Raw genomic sequence first — 23,159 nt, 5'->3', positions numbered from 1 at the left:
AATTCATAGGTTTCTTGAGGAACCTGAAGAAATAATATCAAATCCAAAGACACTGAAGGCCGAGTTTTCAGTATTTGAGGCAACCAATAAAATAACAAAGAATTTAGATTTATTATTTGATGCCCTGAAAACGATAAAACCAATTTCAGTAGCCAGGGAGAGAGTATTTTCTATTTCAGGCAATTTTGTATCTAGAATAAGAACAAGATTAAGTAATCGTTCAGTGGACATTTTATGTTTTTTGAAATCATATTTCCTGAAGAAAAATACTAAATGAAATAAAAATTTATATTTTACGGATTTTAGTTATTTTAGTTTTTTATTTGGTTTTGTATGGAGTATATTTTATTTTGTTATATTTTTGTAGTTCCATAAATATTAAATTAACTGAATTTTTTTAAAATAAGTATAAATATTTTTACTGTTTTAATTATTTTTTTGTTTGTTTTTTGTAAAATTTGAAGACCAGTTTTTTCAAAAGTTTGTTTTTGTATAAACCCTAATTGCCATCAACAAGTTTTACATGTGGCATTTATATGTTGCCATCCTGGTTTGAGTCTAGGGCAGTCAGAGGGTCCAACATATCAGGCTTTTGTCCTTGTAACCTGAATATGGAAGTAAAACCACTTCTGAAATATGCATTTTCTTAATATACCTAGATGATGGATGAAGTCCAGAAAGAATATTTTATACAAGAAGAAACTGTAATTGTAAAGAACACATATGGAGAATGAGTTCCTTCAGAGTTCTGCAAAACAAATATAAGTTCATAGGAGAAATGAGGTCTCATGTAGACATGAATATTTTTTTTTGGAATACCCATTACAGACCAAGTAAGCCTAATACTGCATAGCATTACTCGTGTATTTTACTTCATTACATTTTCCCTTTGAATAGCTTAACAAAATGCTTACAGAAGTCAGTGGGTACAGTACTGAAATAAAATTTCTCTAATTTTACTGAATCTTTATATTGTCTGTGTAGAATATGTGATTTATTATTATTAGTGTTCTGTCTGACGACAGGTCCATATGAACAGGATCCTTCCATCCTTTTCTCGGACTGGGACCTGTTCATATACGTTCTTGGCAGATGATCCAGAAGTGGTTTGCCATTGCCTTCTTCTGTGTGTGAATGGAGTAATTGTTGGGATGCCCCGGAGGAAAACTCCGTGTTGCCTAGACCACGGCCTTGCCCAACACAAGTTATAAATTCGGGCACCGCCGGGAATCGAACCCGAGACCCCAGGGTTACAAGGCCAGCGTTCTAACCGCTAGACCACCGTGGCGGCTAATATGTGATTATAGAGTGTAATTTACTAGCTTCTCTCTCTGAATTTTAGGAGAAACAATCCTTCATCGTGTTTGTCGAAGAAATAAATTAGGTAAACTTAAATTCCTCTTAGAAGATCCAAACATTGATGTCAATGCTGCAGACAATTTTGGGTGGACAGCTCTTCATGAAGCAGTTCATTTTGGTGCTGTGGATTGTGTCCATGAATTGCTGGAGTACGGACTTCCAGGTAGTTAATTTTATCTAATGAAAGAAATTTGGTATAACAGAATGTTAGTCATGTTGCATAAAGAACTAATTAAAGGAGTACAAGACAGAGCATCTATTATATATACTTCTCGTTGCCTTATAGTGAAGTACCAAACAATTCACGGCCTCTTTACAATTTTAAGATACTTTTATAAGGTTGGTTCAGAAATTTTTCCTAATCGATTTATTTTCATCAAATGATTATGCAAACTTGATATTACACAACACCAAATTCAAAGTATAGCCATTGAGCACCTATACTTTCATTTAGCAGCCAAACCTGTGAAGTGTGTGGCATGTCTAGCACATAACACAATTCTTTATGTTTCTTTTGAAAGCAGCAATGTGCTTCAACATTCATTTCTCCACCACATTGTTTGAGTAATTAAATTGGGGGGGGGGGGGGCAAAGCCCCTGAAGCAGCAGCACAGGGGGCATGGCCTCAGGGATCAAGAATGCTGAAGAAAGGCCAGGTTTGTAAAGCTGCTGAGGTGTTAACCTGAGTTTTGGGCAAGATCAGAGGAAAACCCAAAAGTGGCATGGCCCGATATGCCTATGGTGGGCAGTCCCAGTGGTGATCTAATCTGTAATGGTGGAAGCCGTGTAATGTCTAAGCCCAGTGAGGGCATGGCAAAGAATTTTGAAGGCCAAATGGTCTAGGCACAGGATAGGAAGCCCAGGCAGTAGAGCCTGTCAGGGAGCAAGTATGCTACCAACCAGGCCTTAAGGCCTGGTTGGTGAAGCACAGAGGGTTAAAAGTCTGTCTGGGAACAGGAAGTTCTCCAGGGGGCATAAACCCTTTGTGAGCAGTCTGAGTCATTCTGAGACTTGGGCTATCTAACCTGAGATGGTAGAAGCCCAGGGGCTCCCAGCCCTTCAATGACAAGGCCTGGGGGAGGGGGAAGCTACAGGAAAGTACTAATGTGAGGCAAGCTGATGGGGGCAAAGGCTGGGGGAAGAACCCCACCAATTTAAAAGTTGGGATGGAAGCCCCTGTTATATGGGGGGAACTACAGAGTGCAGCCCCTTGCATTTGGTTTGCCCTTAGGGAAGCTATGTGAGTTTTCTAACTCCTCAAAAATATGCAACAGACAGATATGGACAGGCCTTATAAGGTCTTCATTGCTCATACTAGACAGTGAAGAATGCCCAACAAGTGTAGAACGATGTCTTCTTTGGAGTACACTGAAATTCGAAAGACATTCTTCATGCCACAGCATGGGTGGTGACAGCATGTTGGTTTGTTGATAACCATGGCTCAGAGGATACGTACATTTAGACCACTCTTATTCAGAGTTAATAAAAAATGTAACAGTGGTATCCAAGATCACTGTTGTGGTAATGTGATCCAGTATCATTATTGTGAGTCAACACTGACCCCATGCAGTTCAAGGAAGTGCATTAAAAATTCACAAAGTTTAACATGTGATTTAATACTAATTGACAGCTTTGGATTTACAGTACGCTACATGTCTTAAGTCACAAATATACAGTGTCCATAAAATATATGCACAGTAAAGCACAGTCATAATCCATTGCAGTAAGTTGTTACTAAAGTTCAGAATGTGCCAATGACAAGTGCTTGACACACTTTGGTGAATCAACCATTGTTATTGTTGTTATGGGGTGATTGTAGCTGATATATGAGTAAATATAAAGCAGCTGTGGGATAACTCAGAGGACTCAGATGAAAACCATGGACTGTCCTGAATGCAAAACTGGGCGTTCACTGTGAGAAGCTGGAAGCTAACTTCCTCAGCCATGGAACAGCCACACTAGCAAATTCATTCTCATACCACAGCTCCTCTCATGTTTCTATGTTCTAATCCTTAGAATATCTAGTGGTTAGATTGGGGGATTGCCATGAATATTCCACCCTTTCTGACACTGTTGTAATTTATTTGTTTATTTGCTGAGAAGTGTAACTGAAATTATGTAATGGGAGGGGTTTAAAAATATTAAATCAGTCAAAACAAATGGGTCCATTAAGTTATTTGAAAATCTAGACTTTGGTTTTAATGATGGTTCATTTATTTTCATTTTATCATCTGAATAGTTGATTCTCTCTCTCTGTGCATGTGTGTGCGCACACACTTCTATACATGTGTTACAGCTGAAGCGAATAATTCCTTTTTTTGAATGACTGGAGTATAATGACATTCCACAGGCATTCTGCAGACCATATGACATCTCTGTAGCATTAATTTAACCAAGGTAAAAGTTGTGACTATGGGTCATTCTTGCACTAATATTGCAACCAGTATTGTGGAAGAACAGTGATGTCAAGACCTTGTGGCCAAGGCAGGGGTGAGGCAAACTATCGGGCAGAGCCCCTGGACAAACAGTCATGGGGGCCAGGCATCAACAAGCAAGTATTCTGGGAAAGAGGCTGGAAAGTAAAGACCCAGGGGTTGTCTAAAAAGTTTGTTAGGTTGGGTACATGGGGCATTACCTAGGGGTCCCCAGGTGGTGTTCCTATGAGGGTACTCTACATACATGACCAGGGGGGGTCATTGTTTCTGTGGGGTTACTCAACCTGCATAACTGCAGGTTATTGTTCCTCTGTGTGTACCCAGTCTGCATGACCTGGGGTGATATTAGTTCAAGAATGACTGAAGAGTCAAAAATGACCTAAGATCAGATTAGTGCAACGAAAACGTGTGTGATGTAATGTGAAGAATGCCTGTGGAATGTCACAGAGAAATCAACATTTCAGGTGATAAGTAAAAATAAATTAACCATCTTTAAAGCCAAATGTCTTGATTTTCAATAACACAAGGGGCCTATTTGTTTTTATTGATTTTATTCCTTTTTCGTAATTTTAATTACTCATTCGCTTTTACTGAGACAGGCAGAAGCCAGGAGGTTTGAACAAAGTGTAGCTAGAGGGATGAGTCGCAAAATATTTATATGACATACTAACTTTTTAGGCTCAACATTTTCCATTGAAGATTCCCAGAATTACACTGAAAGATTTGTGCTGTATAATTTCATGTTTCAGGAGGTTGTAATATTCAATGATAATTATTTGGAATATATCAAAAATGACATTGCAATCATTCAGGTATCAAATTGAGACAATTTTTGCTGTAAATTTTACTATGTTCTTTGTGTGTACTAAGAAGTTCCTCTGTTTTAACAGGTTATTGCAGAACAGATATGCGTTCGCAAAGTAAAGATGGTACTACTCCACTAATTGATGCAGCTGAGAGCAATCAGCTAGAATCATGTAAATTGCTGCTTAAATATGGAGGTAAGTTTTGCCCTGTTACAGGAGAAAACTATTTCATCTCGCAGTTCTCAGTTATAATTAGAAGTGATCAGATCCAAGTTTTTGGTTTGTAAGGTTTTTGACTTGCTTGGTTAAATGTGTTCTCTTTTCCCACCTTCTATTGCAGGTAAGTAATATGGTACTTTTAGTACAGTACATGTTGTTTCTTTTTCCTCTTTCCAATTCTTGTTGCTTCATTGCCTGTGGTGCCTGTAACTGTTTATAAGCCTTATTTCCATTTAGGTTCCTCTTTGTTAAAAGACAAGAACAACAGAGGTATGAACGCGCTAGATGCAGCAACTGCACCTGATATTAAAGCTCTTTTGGAGTCTTTCGGAACAGAAGATAATGAGATCATCAAAGGAGAAGCAGTTTACTCTCCACTGCCATCAGTAGTTCCAGTGTTGTTGCCAATAATGTTCCGTGCTTACATGGATACATATCAGACATTACACATCGTGGAAACACTTAACAGTTTTATGCATGACAGTGACACTAAAACTATACATACAAAAAGGAAGGGTAGGCCAAAATTTAAGTTTGATTCTGCAAGGTTCTTGAAGGATTACAGGAGTTTTAAAAAACTGAAAGGTATTATTAGAAGTGAGGGAGAAAAGAGCCATGACAATGAGATAATTAGAAAATTTCTGTTGTTGATTTGAATGTGTGTGTTGTGTGTCACTTGAAGATGTTAAGTTCACCAAGTACAAATCTTTCCATAATTATTAAGACTGTCTTTATTTTTGTTAAGAAATGAGATATATACATATATATGCAAATGTTATCATTAAACTTTCTGTATTTCTTGGTGTCAACTGTGTGTACACATTCTGTGTTCATTCCATACATATTCATTATATATAGAGCTGATTTTATGTACTGTGAGGTTTGGACACATAATTTAAGTTGTGGATGTAATTTTTCACAGCCATAATCATAAGTTTCTTTAAAAAATTGTAAGAAATTGCTCTATTCACTGATATAGCTACTATTTTAATTTCTTTTTCATTCCTAGTTATCTCCTCTTCTGACTTAGGGGAATGTTTTAAATTATTGTGTGTGAAAAGTGTTGATTTTTTTTTCTTTCCCCAGAGGACTGAAGGAACTAGTGAAGTTGTGTTATAAAAATTTTGTATTACAGGAATAATAAATTGTCAGTATTTTCATACCTTGACTTTTGTGCATTTAAATTATTGATTGCCTTATATACACTACACTGCAATAGTGTACTTCGTTAATATGTTTCCATAGATAAATCACACACTTGGGCATTGTGTCATTAGTTATACTGTATGAACTTATTCCTGAAAAGGAATGTGGATGTTATCTGAGAGAGAATTATAGATACAAGAGTGCTGTCTTAAAATTAAGAGTGGTGCAAAATATACATAAGATGGAGAATTATAGGACTAATACAGTATTACTGTACTGATTTTCTAACATCATATAATTTAAGTATTTCCAGTTTAGAACTGGGTTGACACACATTTTACATTGATCCTGACTAGTGGTTTGCCTGCATACAGAGCATACTAGTACTACTTTGTAAAGGTTCACAGACCAGCATTTACCTCCACAAAAACTGGAGAGTAAGTACAGTAAAATCCCTCAAGCTGGACACCCTTCTATATTAGACACTTTTAATTGGAACTGGCGAAAATATCCTATAATTTTACATATCCACAATACCCTATATCTTGGACACCGCTGTATCCTGGAACTTGGTCACCCCTTGTGTTGTAAGTTGGACAGGTGCGTGCATGCATGCACTTAGCTTCAATGCTTTTATGGGAAACATTTACAGTTAGTATTTTATTGAAGATAGGTGTCTTCTGCGTTGTTGCGCTGTGTAGTCTGGTTGATGTTCACCAACGTTTCAGAGGTCATACTGCCTCCGTCATCAGGGCAATGAATATGCCAATAGGGTGTGAGGTGCTAGGTTCATAGGGCCAGAAAGTGAAAGGTGTAGCCTGCCCCAAGCCAATGGGAGCATGCCACCTTGTATTAACATCATCGTACTTCAAGTTTGGTGGCCAATTCTACGAACAGACCGATGGGGTGTCTATGGGTTCCCCACTATCACGTTGGTTAACATCGACCAGACTACACAGCGCAACAACCCAGAAGACGGAAATCTTCATACTCACCGCTGTGAAAACCTCAAATCTTACATAGTATTTTATTGTTTTGAATTTCTGACTGATGAATGCCTTCTACCTGAGGATTAGCTTATGGTTGAGGGTGTGAGACATTGAACACATCATTGGAATGCAGTGAAAGTGTATAATTATTCTTTTGTTGAACCCTTCACTGGACTACAGTAGGTATTGCTGGTACAGTTTTAACTTTGTCAGTACTGTACTTGCAACTGAGTTAAACAGTGTTAACAGAAATTGGAACGGTATGCGTTCGCTCATAATCAACCAGGAGTGGTTGAAATTTTATTTGGATTGCGGCGAAAATTAGAAAGAGGATGGGCAAATTCCAAGATAAAAGCAAAAAAGCAGTGTCTTGTGACGGACTTTTTTACAAGAAATAAGTGATATCATATGTTGAGCTAATGCCATAAGTTCAATTAAAAAAATACATTCTGAACATTTAAAATTTCATTGAGGCTGGGGTGTAATGCAACCATGGGAGTGGGTTTCAAAAGATTATTATTATTGTCATTAATTCTTAATTCAAGCAAGCCTACAGTAGTTAGATTATGTAAGTAAATAGATTACATTGTCGGTAAACGTAAAGTATTGGTGCCCTTCCCTCTGTGGCTCCTATAAATGTAGCCCCACCCACCCTATTGGCATATTCATCGCCCTGATGACGGAGGCAGTATGACCTCTGAAACGTTGGTTAACATCGACCAGACTACACAGCGCAACAACCCAGAAGACAGAAATCTTCATATTCACTGCTGTGAAAACCTCAAATCTTAACATAGCTTTGGTTTGTTGAGTGTCAGGGAGTTGAACTCAGAAGTGTTGGGATCACTTTGGCTGATGGCCTCTGAGACTTGCGACAGGGGGATACTTTAGCTGATGATTGGAGAAGGCGGGCCTTGTCCCTTTTGAATTTCCCCTGGCACAAGTGTCTTCAAAGTTGTCGAACTAACGGTACCCTCCATCAGCTTACTTTGAATTGAAAGGCAGTGCTCTGATGTGGGCAATGAAGTTTGGAATCCTAAATTCTTTGTGAATGTGCCTGTTACGTATCAAGGTGCACTAATCGCAATGCGAAGGCACTTGGATTGTAACATTTGCAACATCGGGACCTGGCTGCCAGGCAGCGGACCTCCAGATTGGACACGTAATCCTTCATAGGACGGAGCTGCTTATCGTTTCTGCAGAAAAGGCCACTTCTCGTGTTACCGAGGGGGCCAAGCACACCATATCTTAGAGCTGCCTTCCTTCCCACCTGGCTGACGTGTGTCGACCAGGTAAGCTGAGTATCAAGGGCTACAGCGAGATACCGTGCTGTTTCGAACCACTGTATTGGCTCTGAGGGAAACTGAACTGCTTTGGGTTTCTGAACGAGTCTGGCGGCCTTAACAAAGAGCAAAGTGATGCTCTTCGAGACATTGATGGCAATGTCATACATTGGTTTTTTCAGTCCCCCTCCCCCCGTTAAACTCTCGTATTTATGTAGGCTTCTGACTGCTATTCCCATAAATTATCACTGCATACGACACACGAGTGTGGAGCGAAAGCTACTAATAATAATAATCATGAGAGCCTAGCTGCTAACCACATATAAAGGATACCAATTTAGCAGTGACTCGCTACTGACTGCTTTCAAATGTCTGTAGCTGTGAATCCAGGAAGAGAACATAGATTAACAACTTCCGAGAAATGCTGAAACCATGGATAACCTATCAACCTACGTAGGTTGGAAGAATGGTCGTGACGTCACTGAGCCCCAGCGGTCGAGATGTTGTATAATACTCAATTTTAGTTGTAGTTAAATAATTTCAATGTGGTGTGCTGGTTAATGAGTTGTCGTATCAGTAGTGTGGGAAAGTACAATCTTTAAATATTCATAATGTGAATTAAACTTATATGCTGCTGACAGCGCTGTCTTATTTTCTGTTGGCTATTACAGTACATATTCCAGGGCCAGATATGGAGAAGATGTCCTTGTGGCTGTCAATGTCATATTAATAAGATGAAAAATGCTTCAGTTTTGGAAGAAATCTGGTTAGTTTTTGGTGTCGATAAGGTGATAATGTAATAATAATTGTTTATATAATGTTCGAGCTATGGATAAGCATTCATTATTTAGAATGTTAACGATGAGTGTTTTTCCTAACCTTACTTTAATTTCTATGAATTGATAGTAGATTAACAAAATGAAGTGTTTGCTTACTAAACCATGTTATTTTGTACGTTTGGAAACTGCGATCTCTTTTTTAGAGTTGTGTTTACATTTACGGATCCGTGAAGGTAGGTGCAAATGATTAATGACTTAGAAGACATTTCTGTAAATAGTTAAGATAATATTTTCTTTTATTACTAAATCAAGTTTCCCAAGATTGTATTATTATACTGTTTATAATGGTGAATTGTGTTGTACATAAAGTGATTTTAACATTTTGTATCTTAATTGCGTCATGTTTGTGTTATATCAATACATATATTTATTTTTCCAGTCTATACACAAAACTTGTTTTAAAATAATGTTGTTAAAATTATTTATAACATTTACAATATAAATTGCATTATGTTATATTTTATGGCGCTTTTCTGTGTCGTATAATATTACATTTATCACAGCGCTTTTGATTTCGACGACATGTTTCGATGTTTACCACATCATCATCAGGCTTATCAATTCATATATTATTAAAAACTATTGTACATTTGTGCATTGCGTTTATAGATTTTTAATTTTCAGTCTTGCACAAATGTACAATAGTTTTTAATAATATATGAATTGATAAGCCTGATGATGATGTGGTAAACATCGAAACATGTCGTCGAAATCAAAAGCGCTGTGATAAATGTAATATTATACGACACAGAAAAGCGCCATAAAATATAACATAATGCAATTTATATTGTAAATGTTATAAATAATTTTAACAACATTATTTTAAAACAAGTTTTGTGTATAGCCTGGAAAAATAAATATATGTATTGATTTTAACATATTTTATACTTTTAATCATCATTTATTATAATGATGTCTGTAAGTAGACGAACTAAGCAAAATTTTGACACAGGAAGATTTGATTTGAAAAAAATCAATGAGGGAGAAGTAAAGGGACACTATCAAGTCAAAATTTTGAATAGATTTCAAATTTCAGAGACAAATAAAGATGATGAACGTGTGGATGTCAACAGGGAGTGGGAAAATTTCTGAAATTATATCAAATTTTCAGCAAACAGAAACTAGGATACTGCAGGAGAAAGCAAAATAAACCATGGTTTGATGAAGAATGTTCAAAAAGAATAGATGTAAGGAAGCAAACAAACTCTCATTTGTTACAGGACCCAAACAAAACAAATATGGATAATCTATGTAACATGAGATGTGGAGCTAGTAGAACCTTTAAGAATAAAAAAGGGGAATATCTGAAAGGCAAAATTATTGAGATTGCAGGCGTTTGAGAATAGGGTGTTGAGGAGGATATTTGGGCCTAGGAGAGAATGGGATGGGGTATGGAGAAAACTGCATAATGATGAGCTTAAAAATTTGTACTTTCCCCCCCCCCCCCCCAATATTGTCAGGGTGGAAAAGCCAAGAAGAATGAGATGGGTGGGGCATGTAGCATGCATGGATGGGACAAGAGGTGTGCACCAGGTATTGGTTGGGAAGCCTGAAGGGAGAAGGCCACTGAGGAGACCTAGACATAGATGGGAGGATAATCTCGGGGATCTATGGGAGAGGAGTTGAAGGAGACTGGATTTTGTTGGTCCAGTACAGGGTCTGGTGGAGGGAATTGGTGAATTCGATGATGAACCTTAGGGTTCTGTAAGCCATCTAGTTAGTTATTTAGTTACAACAAACAGTACATCTGCTGGGACAGAATTTAATTAGCTGTGTGTGTTGGGCAGGACAAGACATGCCTGGCTTGTGTCATTTAGTATTTAGCTGATGTGTGTGAGTCATGCAATATCTGCAGTAAAACAGAATAAAATTTATTTACATTCTGTAGATCCTTCATAGGTGTAAGCCATAGAGATAGAACACATCATGTCACAAATACAGTATTTTTTTCTGATACAGATATAAATTGCATAGTTATGACAGTAATTTGCAGTCAGCTGAAATATTACCACTAAAATAATCATATATGGCACAAAAATCACAGTTGCTTACATGTCTTTATAACAGCTGAAAATTTTTGGTTGAGGTAAATTCTTTTATGGAGTAGGAGGAGCGAGATAGGAGATACTCTTTTAGCACTGGCTTGAAGTACAAGCAAAATGAAATGATAAAGCTGTGAAAAGAAGAGTTCTTAACATTCCTGAAAATGTCAGTTCAGTTGCAGTTTTTCTATCACCTGATGCTAAAATTTTTAAACAGTTAAAGGACAAATTTCAAGATTTAACAACTTCAGAAAATTTGAAGGTCACAATGTTAATTATTTCGCCTAATAGTTGGAGTATTTGGAAAGTTCAGGAAGTTTCTAACTGTATGATAGGAAAGCAAAGAAACTTATTACAGACTAGGGCATTATGTGTTTTCCTAATCTGAAACCAGGCAAAACTTTAAATGAAGTTGAATTCACATCCAGTAATCAAAGTAAATTCTTCTAACTTTGTATCCATGTATACCACGAACTGTATTATGTCAGGTGCAAGTGGGACATATTATTACTGTCAGTACATGCCAGTTGTCGGCAACGATGATTTATAATATTATTATATATTATTATTTATTTACTGCAATTGGGTTTGCACCCAGTGGCAGTGGTCCTTACACTACACAATTACAACAAAATACATATAATATAAACAAGTACACTCCATAGAACACCCTACACACATAACTAGACATCCACCCCTACAAAAACATTCCACCTTACATGGACACACATACACACAATACAAAAACACACACACATTTCAGAAACACACGTCCATTAATTAATCACAATACTTTAGAGTAGAATATGAAGCCAGACCTCAGTACATGAAACTTTTATCCCAAAGAACTAAAGCACGTCATCACTTTGAGACTAAGCCATTTCACTTCTCTTATCACCATCTAATCCCCACTTAATAACCCCTTGCTTGTAACTACTTTTCTGACTCTCTTTCTAAAGGTGCCTAATTTACAGGGGAAAGACTCTAGCATGCCTGTAGGTAATTGGTTCCAGCTTCTTATGGTCCTATTTACAAAGGAATATTTGCCAACATCCGTTCTTTGTTTCCTAGTCCAAATTTTCCGACTATGATCGTCCCTGCCCAGGTAGCATAGCTTTAGTAATCTATCCCCTATCGTTCGTATAATTTGCAAATTTAGCCGCTCTCTTCTGCACCTGATTTAGGGCTCTTACCTGCCCTTCCCTGTATGGGTCCCAACACACAGCTCCATATTCAAGTATCGGTCTCACTAGCGACGTATAAGCTAAACGTTTCGTATTGTTATTTCCCTTTTTGAGTATACGCATTATGAAATGGAGAGCCTTCCATGCTTTAATTGGTGTATAATTTACATGATCTGCCCAGCTCAGATCACTGCGAATAAGTATTCCTAAGTACTTAAAGCTGTTTGCCTCTGGAATTAATTGATCCCCAAAAAAATACCTCAGCCTATCCTTCTCTATTGAAGCTGACTGCTTTACTTTTACCTGGATTTATCTTCATTTCATTTTCTACTGCCCATTCCCATAATCTATTCAAATCTGTCTGTAACTTATCAGTGTCACTACTATCCATTATTTTCCTGTATATTATACAAACATCAATGAAACGCTCCCTTGCGGCACTCCTGATGTTACCCTGACTTCATGTGATAGTTGCCTGTCCACTCTTACTCTTTGCGAATGTCTTAAGAGAAATTCCATTACCCATACCACTACCCTCAAGTCCACACTGGTTGCAGAAATTTTTGTAATCAGCCTGTCGTGTGGCACTAAATTGAATGCCTTTCAAAAATCTATTATAACCGCACCAATCCTGATTCCCTCGTCCAATGAATCAGCAACATCTTGACAAACCGTGACTACTTGACTTTCACATGAGTACCCTGGTCTAAACCCATGTTGACCCTCATATAACCACTCACTCCTTTCCCAGACTTGCCTTAGATAACCTGCTATAACATGCTCCATTTGCTTGCAAACCACTGAGGTTAAACTGACTGGTCTATAGTTCCCAACTACCGATTGATCTCCCCCTTTATAAATAGGAACCACTATAGCCTTCTTCCAGTCCCCTGGGATAGAATTGTTGTTCATCATTATCTCCAGCAGTCTCGCAAGGTATGGAATCATTGCTTCCCCACCTAACTTTAAAATTTCCCCGGTAATGCCATCTGGTCCGACGGATTTATTTCTCCCAATTGCTGATAGTCATTTCCTTATGATATTGATACTAATGGTAAACGTTTTATCTGAATCTGTTGATTGGATTAGCGGATTATTTCGTTCACAACTGAATAACGACGCATAATAAGAGTTTAGGGAGTTGGCCTTTTCTATTGGATCTGTGATGAGGTTTCCTTTATAGCCCTTGATTGCAGGAATAGTTTCTCTATTACCTATGTATGTGTGTGTACAATTTTCCAAAGTGTGAAGTTAATGTTGTAAGCCTGCTAAATACCTGAAATAGCAACAAGTAATGAGCATCTCTGTTCTGTGTTCAAACATTCTCTCAAGTATGATTTTCAGTCTACCCCAAACAATTTTTTTGTGACTGCAGTGAATGTCATAAATTTACATATAATAACCTGAAATGTATTGCAGAAAAACTGTGTTGTTTAATAATCTAATAAAATAAATTTAGTTTAATGTGGTATACCTCAACCAAGAAGGCACAAAATGAGAAGATTAAGAATTAAATACCATATAACTTTGTTCTATTTAACAAAAAAGGGATGAGTAGGTTCTATATCAAACTCGGTGGTGTATCTGAAATAGTAGGAGGTGGAGCATTATCTGTGGATGCTTCGGGTATTGTTAATTATGTTGGAACCTTCTTTTGATTTGCTCTGTAAATAATTTAAATGCAAGCTCACATTGTTTCTTCTGAGTTTGTCAATGGAATGCATCCCTGACTTAAAGGCTGCAATTGTAACATAAACTGTTTTCTCGCAATATGACCCAATGTCAGTTGGTAGTTGAAAATATGAAGTTATTCTAATTGATCCTTACAATTTAAAAAGTTATTCAGGGAGGGTAAGCTAGGGACAGTAATGAAGTTTGTGGGACATAATTTAAGGTTTCAAATATTTGCACATTGCCAGCCACTAGACGCATTGGAATCCTTTCTTTCTATGGTGCAACGGCCTGAAGTCGAGCCTTGGTCTCCTCCCATGAGGGAGGTTTCTTTGTCTTTGAAGTGTGCATCTGTGAGTTGTGAGTGACAAGCCCACTGCATCTGCACAATTTCTACTCAATCTGGAATTGTCTGCTAGAGCCATCTAGTAGTGAATCAGAAGAGACTTGGTCGAGAAATGGCCACTGAATTTTGCTTATGAAACATCTCGTTCATGCTCATAAGGTTCTTTTACACGCCATAAATCTACAACATGGGACCACCGACTTTACTTCCTGTCCGAAGGAAGTTGTGGTATGGATTTTTATCACTCTTAAAAATCCATTGACCTCGGCTGGTTTTGAATCTGCGAACCTTGGGTCCATTGGCGATCATGCTAACCACTAGTCCACTAAGGGCAACTATGCTTTTTTATCACAGTAGAGAAAATGGTAATGCAACTGCAGAAATCAAATTGTATGTTGTTCATGAAACCAAATCGGTGAAGACAGTACAGGAAAAGTTTTGAAAAGTGTTGAGCTGTACCAACCTATTATACAATCCATTTATACTTTATACAAGCAGTTCACACATAGTGTTTTCTTTTTGTGCAAATACAAGTGTCCAGGGCATTCACCTGTTTCTGAAATGACTGTGGACAGTGTGGCAGACAGTCATGTGCAGTGCTTGAAAGTCAACAAGATGTACAAAAAGGGCACTTGCCATTCCTCAGACACTGGTATGGAAGATTGTTATGAAATATTTGCAATTGAAGTGCTCCAAATATTACAACAACTTTAACCAGACAGTACTGTTGAGCATACTCCATTTTATGCTAAAATAATGGAAAAGATTTCTGTTGAAGATGATTTCCTGTCCCGCATTGCTTTCAATGATGAAACCTTCTGTCATGTACTAGGAACCATTGGTCTGTGCTGAGGGGATTTCTCAGGTCTGTAGTTGGATATCGGGCCCCATATTCACTGTGTGGTTCAGTGATCAACTGCACTGTGAACAATAAGCATATATAAGTTTTGAGTAAGAGGACTCTGAAATATTGAGTCAGGGTGGAAATAAAATAAATGTTGGAAGTATATTACTTCTATATGATTTGAAGCTTTTGCAGCAACGTAACTCAATAAAACCTTCTCGGGTGATCAGCCATGTCAAATGGTTAACCCTTTAACGCGGAGATTTAAAGTCCGAGGTTGTGTTCATCCTGGGGTAATACTTTCTTAGTGTCCCTTTAAATTTTGCTCTAAATTACTATATTTATCATAACTTTGGAACTATATGAGATATAATTAAAAGACAAAACTGACGTTTCAGGAACCATCTTTGTCCCCATCATCAGGGTTCTGATGTGAATGCGGCTGATCGCCTGAGAAGATTTTATTGATATTACTTTTAGTTACTGGGTGTAAAGTACACATTATTTTCACAGAAATTTTACACTGCAGTAAAAGATACCTTTGAATGCTCACCTTTGTGTGCCCTGTATTATTTATCAGCCTTGTCCAATTCTTTTCTGTATTCACATAAATGCTCTTCTTCTATTTTTACTCACTGTTTCCCTATTTTGTTGAAGCTCAGCTATGATACAATTTTTAGTTTGTTGTTTATGTCACCAGATAGCTATGTTCATGTGCCTTGAACAGGCTTCTGGAAGTCCTTGCAGGCACTAAAAGTGTCAGGGTACAGACACTGTTTTGTGTAGCTTCCATTACCTTAATCTTCACCTAGCCTTTGGTAATTTATTTGCCATCTTCATTTCTGATGTCCTGAAGGGAATCCTGTTATCTTGTGTAACTTCAGCACATACCAGAACACTATATCCTCAATTTAATCACTTTTTATTATGATGTTTCAACCTGCAGATTTTGCCTATTATCCTGGATTCAGATTTTATGTCTTCTTTGTTCCTTAATACTTCTTGTATGTTTTATATATATATATATATATATATATATATATATATATATATATATATATTCACTTAGACGCTTCTTTAGTTCATTGATGGTATAAAAGTTCTGTTAAGTATATTTCTCACACAATATGATTGCCTGTTTCTCAATACACAGGACAAAAAGGTAAAGGAAGCGGCTCCCCGTCTGCAGCTTCACCTGCTAAATTGCCCAAGTTTCAGACTGCTGTGCCCTTGTCAAACACTGATGAATCTACAGCTTCCAGTGATGGATTGAAATCAGGTCCTGTTGGACCTCTTTCACGCTTCCAAGAAGAGGATCTTTGTACTGAAGGTATTTTTTGTTAATTATTTAGGTGTTAATAACATTCAACACAAATCAAAACATGTCTTACTATGATGCCTATTTTCCACATAATACGAATGTTTTATTCAGTGCTAATTCATCATACTTATCATTCCATTACAAACTTTACTTTGTTAAAAACAGTTTATATTATTGTACCAAAATTATCAGGGATATCCAAAATAAGACTTACTTTGTCCATGTTTATGTAATACTGTGTTGTTTGTGAGAACTTCTGCATCTGCCCTTCATGTACTTTTGAAGCAGGTGGCTGGAAGTGGCCAGGTGTGCCCTGTTGTATGTCTGTTAAATCAGACACACATCTCCATATGGTTCCAGTAATCTGTTTAATGGATATTATAAACATTACCCGTCAAAGAGATAAACAGTATTTTCAGTTATTTCCAAAATTTTATGATCAAAAATGGTTTGTCATATTGTTAATTACATTATAGGTACAGAGTGTGGTAAATATTACTCTTAACATCAATGGGAATTTGTATAAAAATTCAAAGGAAACTAAAGTTTAAAAGGAAGAATTCTCTAGAAGGAATCATTATTGAGATATCATGGTAAGAAGGAATTCTCAAATGGGGTAAGAATTGCACCAGTCATAAGTAGCAACGAAACTAGTGGTGACACCGAGAGACAGAAGCAGACACATGGAGGGTTGAATATCTACAAAGAAACTGCAGGTGACGTTCATGAATAAGTGAGTTAATACAAAAGAATACTGTACATAAGAAGAATCCATCGTTCATACATGTCACGATAAACAACACTTGTGAAACGTATAATATTTGTCGATACAGAATATGGCAGATGCATAACTAAGAGGGCAGTAGTTAGCAGTAAGTGTTCAAAGTGTCCACCATGCATTTGCTGACATGCAGCTGCATATCATAGAATACTAACTTGCTCACATTGTATAATATCTTCGTCAGTGCTCACCAAACTTTGCTGTCAAGTCATCTGTGTTAGTTGGCAGATCCATGTAAACAATTTCTTTCAGGTGTCCACAAAGGAAGAAGTCCAGAGGGTTCATTTCTGGTGGTCTCGCAGGGCTGCCAAATCCTAGCCATTTATCAGGAAGACGTGCTGTTGGGTCTGTGCACTTAAATATGCTGGTTCCTCTTCATGTTAAAACCACATGTCATGTTGAGCTTCAGTGGCACATCTTCAAGCAGCACTGGTAGATTTTACTGCACGAATACACAATAAGCAGGGCCATTGTGGTAATCCAGTAGTAGGCATGGTCTAACCACACAATTACTAATGATAGCAGCCAACACATCTAAGCTCCACTGAACATGATGGCCCCAATCATGTGTGCCCACAAGAAGCTGTTCTGACTGTTGAAGACACCTTCACATGTGAATGCTGCTAAATCCAACATGCTCCAAAATGACTGAATCACATTCATGTTCTCATAAAAGCAATAATGATAATCACCTTGAACCCAAGAGTGGTGGTATAGATACAGGTCTTCATCATGGAAGATTACTTAGACAGCCCAATGTACAACACCCAATTCTGGGGCATTTCCATGTGTACTACAACATGGATTCTGTGTCACTATAACCATAACCATCTCTTCAAGTGCTGGTATCAAGAGAGAGTGTAATTGACCCTTGCCAGTCACCCTCATCCGTCTTGTCCAGCCAGCGAAACACATTACTATCTGGATGGTGGCATGCTGGATACTTTTGTGCATAAGCCCTGGTTGCAGTGTAGGTCCAGTTACCACAAACACCAAGGACCGTGTTACAATATTTGTGCAACTTGAAGTTTATTTTACTTACCCTTTCTTGCCGATGTCTTACTGGCATGGGACGACTGCACAGTACAATGGTGAGACTATTATTGTGAGCTGAGTGTTGATCACTCTTGACCATGGTATCACTGGGATGACATGCAAACCATCCATATCCTGGTAAAGAGAAATATTAATTTGCTTAGATTAATAAAAGACAATCTGGGTCTAAAATTCTCAGTGGTATACTGTGTACCCTGTGAGTATGACATAGACTATGCGGGACATACTGGCAGAACCATCGAGGCCAGATGCAAGGAACATATGATACATACACGTCTGGGCAAGCCAGAGAAGCTGGGCATAGCATATCAACTTCAGTCACATCTCCAACCTGGACAAGGTGACAGGATACATGGATTGTATGATAAAGGAAGCCATTGAGATCAGACTTTACCCCAGAAACTTTAACAGTGATGGTGGCATTACACTTAGTCAGTCCCTGTACTCTGTGATGAATTTACTGAAGCAATATAGCGATCTAACAATCTGGAGGTTTTATTGAAGCTGTCTTTGTATTTTCTATACTGTACATCATGTCCTATGACTCTTGGTCCTCCGATAGTGATTAATGTACTTGCCCCATTTGACAATTATGTAAAAATTCCTTCTAGAGAATTCTTCACTTTACATTTTTATTGTGAGGTTTTCTATCCATTCCTGTTGTTTTGTGTGCCATTTTCCCACAATAGTCACCCTGTATATGTATTTGTATTCATAACACAGGTTTTTAAAGTTGGAGTGCACACATCATGTGAAAAATGTTTTTAGTGAGTGTAATTTTACTTATGTTATTGAAGTTAGGGTTGCGAACTTAAGTTGCTGTTAACCATTAATGATTGCATAATATTCTTAAAGTTGTCTCTGGTGCTTGATCATCATATGATGATGTGGGGAAGTGGAGAAATAGCTCCATACATTAGCTGGAGGTAAATGGTCATGCTTCTTCCACTTAGTCCCCAGGGAGAAACTGCTGTCCCACTATATGAGGCTGGGTGGGCCCCAGAGCCTGTCTGGGCACAGTGGCTAAGAGAAACACTTCTTGCCCCTGCTGGAAATTGAACCCTGGCTGTCAGCTTATAGCTTAGTCACTAGAATTGTCCCACCTCTTCCACAGTATTGTTGACATTGGAAAGTGCTTCATTTTATTTTCTCTGATGCTGCAAATATTCTTTTGTAGCAGTGATTCTTCTGGTTAGTGGTATTCTCACTTTCATATTTTATGGTGTAGCTCGAATTATTCTTATTACAGACTGGTAAAAACATTTTAAAAGTTGATACAAAAAACAAGATTGCATAAACCATATAAGTAAAATGTGGGACCAGGTATTTTTACCACAAAATGTTATCTTCAGATTTTATCAGGCAGTGTAGTATACTAGTTGTACAAATTTTAAATTGTAAGTGACATGTCATTGTGTGGCAATGTACATGTATAAAACTCACATTTGTGGCTGTCATCAAAACATATTGAGGAGAAGTAAATCTTCTTAGAAAGTATTCAGTATTACATTTTATCTTATTCTTAGATTAGTTAACATGCTTCCTTGATTCTTAGGTTATTTTATAGTGTTGTTTCACTTCTGTATGTTGTATTATACTGAATGGTATTTACTATTTGGAAGGGAATGTTGTACCTTGTTCCAAAACACTGTATCACTGTGCACTATCCTCAGTCCATTTATCAGTTGCGTAACCAAGGTTAACCTTCTTGATATCTCTTTGGAGTACTGAAGGAAGAAATATCTGAAGGAGTTTGACTGGAATTATCAATATTTATGGAGGAGTGGGGAATTTACTGAAACAAGAAATGCTAAGAGAAGACATGGTTATGAATTGTGAGTGGGTAAGGATGTAGGAGGAATCATTCTTGGAAAATTTTCCTCCTTCAATATTGTTAAATACTACTTTACACAAACAAAATTGTAGTTCTTGGGTCCTGGAAACCAGCACTTGATAAATGCTGTCTTCTTACTTTATCAAAAATTTTTACATTGACTAAAATGTAGGCAGGCAGTCAGTGAGCCATGTTGATACAGCATTTAGAGATATCAAGAGTTTTTCTCCATATTGTTTGAGTTCCACACTTTTATATATTATTGATGTACAATATTTCCAATATTTTTAGCAGTCACTCACTCTTTGTCATCTGGTAACTTGAGCTATTTCTGTCAGGTAGTTAGACCATTATGAGAGTGGCAACATACTCCAGAAGGCCATTTGACAATATTGGCATGTCTCATTCTGAATTAGTAAGAATGAGCAATAACAAACAAATTAAACATAAAGTACAACAGTTATTGTTTCACAGAACTAGTTATTAATGGAACTTTCTTATTCCTAAATAATGTATGAAGTGTTGCAGAAAGCTTTTAGGCGACGCAGTTAACTGAAACATGTATGTGCAGATAGTTCTGAATGGAAGAGGACAGTGGCCCACCATTCTCGACTGTCTAAGACACTTGCCGAGGTTCTGGCCGACAAGGGAGCACTGAGCTACTTCATCCAGTACCTGGAGGCTCGGGATGGGTTCTCCCTCATCAAATTCTGGCTTGATGTAGAGAGCTTCAGAGCAGCAGCTGGTGCACAGGACTGTGTCAGTTGCATAAATAGAAAGGCACCTGGTCAAGACCCTAATAGGACAAGTCTTTGTCAGTCTCACTGTCAAAATGACAAACTGTCACTCAGCACGGACTCTGGAAGTGTGTTTGAATCTCCACTCCATTCCAGTGGCAGTGCAAATGATATTAGTTCTGGAACTCGAGATGAAGTACAAGAAACTCTTAAGAATGATTTACCACTCTCTCAGTCACCAGTTATTAATTTAACCTGTAGTAAAAGCCCAGGAAGTCTTGTACCATGTGCATTACCGAACGGTAGTTTTGATCGGCATTGTAGGGATCGCTATAGCAATATGGTAGTTAACCATAAGCCTAGTAACATCAGTAAAATCAAGACTGATTCCTGCAATTCAGAGAGTGCAGTTGCATCTGATTGTTGTAAGAAGCTAGTGGCTGTTTCAACAAGTGAAATAGGTAACACTTTTAGTGGTTGTGCTGTTTGTGGTGATGAGTTAGTATCAGAGCAAACATCAGTTCCTTCTAGCAAGGATGGAAGAGCAGTGTCTTTGTCAGTGGGAAGCAGTCTGTTGACGCAAGCAACTGTGGATGATGCATTAAGAATTTTCAACAAATACATCTCCCATGAAGCACCGCACCCTGTTAGGGTTCCTGATGTTGTTAGAGATCGAGTTGTGGCAGCCATTTGCAGTGATGCAGGCATGGTGGATGCTGAATCTTTTACAGAACTGCAGGGACTTGTACTCCAGACCATGGAGACAGAGTAAGTATGTTTAATTTATAACAGAATTGCAGAGCAAAGTAAGCAGAAATTCTTTGGGAATTTAATAGTTCTTTAAAATTATAATACTTTTAATTAACATCATGTAAGAATTCTGAAAATTGTGCTGTACAGCCTATCAGAAATTGTTAAATACATCTTCACTAATTTTGTGGCAAATTAATTAAATGTTTTTAGACTAAATAATGAATGAACTTAAGGTAAGGTATTCCATTTGTGAGTTCATGCACCCCATCCCCTTGGACTTTATAATGTGAAATGTGTTGAACTTCCAATGATAAGTAATTAAGATTCTTTATTATCATCTTAAGTTGGTTCTTCTTAACAGCTGTTTGGAACTGACAGTAAAATTAACACTGTCATGCAGTGAAGGCCTAATTGGGGAAGTTATTAATTGCCAATGGTATCAGAAATATGATGAAACAAAATCCATTCACATATAATGTTACAGCTTGCATTATACAAATACAACCCTTTCTCAATTTATAAGATTTATATTTATGTGTTTTCAGTGGTTAAGCTATGCAGGACTAGCTATAGTTTGTTTACTATAATTATTCATTTTGTTCTGGCAGAATATGTTCAGGTTTATTTGTCCAAAGTCCTTCCTGTAGTACCAGTGCAATTATAAGTATGAAAAGTATGTAATTTGAAGTGAATTTGTATTAATAATAAAACTTAAGTATGCTGGTAAAGAGGATAAAGTGTTTGAACTTTATAAACACAGAATAATGAATAGTAATGTTCCAAATGCCATTAGTGAAGTTAAATGATTTCAGCTGTTGGCACACTAGAAGTACAGAACTTATATGAAGAATTGCATTGATGTGTAATGCATATTTATTAAGTTTTGTATGGTGATAAAAACCCTTTTCCAGCCTTAATGCTGTAGAACACATGAGGCTTCAAATTTCTCAATCTGAATGTTCTTTATATTCTTTGTTTTGACAAAGGAATTGAATTATGATGAAATTACAAATTTTTTTGGACTCTCTTTTGCCAGCTTGTGTGTGCTACATAGCTCCTTTGAATTCAAGGTGATGGCTTCTACATCTTAGGTATTGGATGTGCAGAAAATCAATATCAGTGAGGGTGCAGTATCTAAGATTTTGGAAGATAGTTGTAAACTTGATAGTTCTGTAGCATCATGGAGTGAAGATGTCAAAGACACTGAAGGTAGAGAATATAGGACAAAGGTAGACAAGGAAGTTGTTATGGATAATTAATGCCCAATCCATACAAAGGGCAGGTAATATGAAATCAAAGCAAGTGTTGAATTTGACGATACAGAACCATTTTGTGGTTATTTTCAAGGGCCATCCCATAATCCACCTGTTAGAAGATTAAAAAAAAGACTGCTTCAGTTTGTTTGTTTGTTTGTTGACCATTGTGTGAGATTGTAGCAGAATAAAACAATACTAGAGCAGAGTGCTCCTTTCGGAGCCCCTCGGGGGGATTGGTCAAGTTTTTAAAATGCAACC

General features: G+C 37.4%; 2 protein-coding genes across 4 annotated transcripts in view; both read left to right on the top strand.

The window, feature by feature from the left end:
• The window catches only part of LOC110835608 (uncharacterized), a 33,729-nt gene extending 27,742 nt beyond the window's left edge, over positions 1-5,987 (top strand). For 2 of the 3 annotated variants that reach the window (XM_087346874.1, XM_087346875.1), the window contains exons 11-13: positions 1,343-1,522; positions 4,685-4,795; positions 5,057-5,987. In XM_087346874.1, the coding sequence (XP_087203000.1) occupies positions 1,343-1,522; positions 4,685-4,795; positions 5,057-5,475 (710 nt within the window). In that variant the 3' untranslated portion in view covers positions 5,476-5,987. The remainder of the gene's footprint in view (positions 1-1,342; positions 1,523-4,684; positions 4,796-5,056) is intronic. The other variant, XM_022075982.2, reaches the window with a different exon arrangement.
• A 2,529-nt stretch (positions 5,988-8,516) lies between these two features.
• pkaap (A-kinase anchoring protein pkaap) overlaps positions 8,517-23,159 on the top strand; it is a 42,890-nt gene continuing 28,247 nt past the window's right edge. The window contains exons 1-3 of the mRNA XM_022075999.2: positions 8,517-9,003; positions 16,317-16,493; positions 20,727-21,660. Of these exons, the coding sequence (XP_021931691.1) occupies positions 8,979-9,003; positions 16,317-16,493; positions 20,727-21,660 (1,136 nt within the window). The 5' untranslated portion in view covers positions 8,517-8,978. The remainder of the gene's footprint in view (positions 9,004-16,316; positions 16,494-20,726; positions 21,661-23,159) is intronic.

The sequence above is a fragment of the Zootermopsis nevadensis genome, unplaced genomic scaffold (genome assembly GCF_977971745.1).
Source record: "Zootermopsis nevadensis isolate Lab colony 2312 unplaced genomic scaffold, Znev_1.0 Znev_ptg000011l, whole genome shotgun sequence".
Taxonomy (NCBI): Eukaryota; Metazoa; Arthropoda; class Insecta; order Blattodea; family Termopsidae; genus Zootermopsis; species Zootermopsis nevadensis.
Note: the sequence above shows the minus strand (reverse complement) of the source record. Positions and strands in the feature narration are given on the sequence as shown.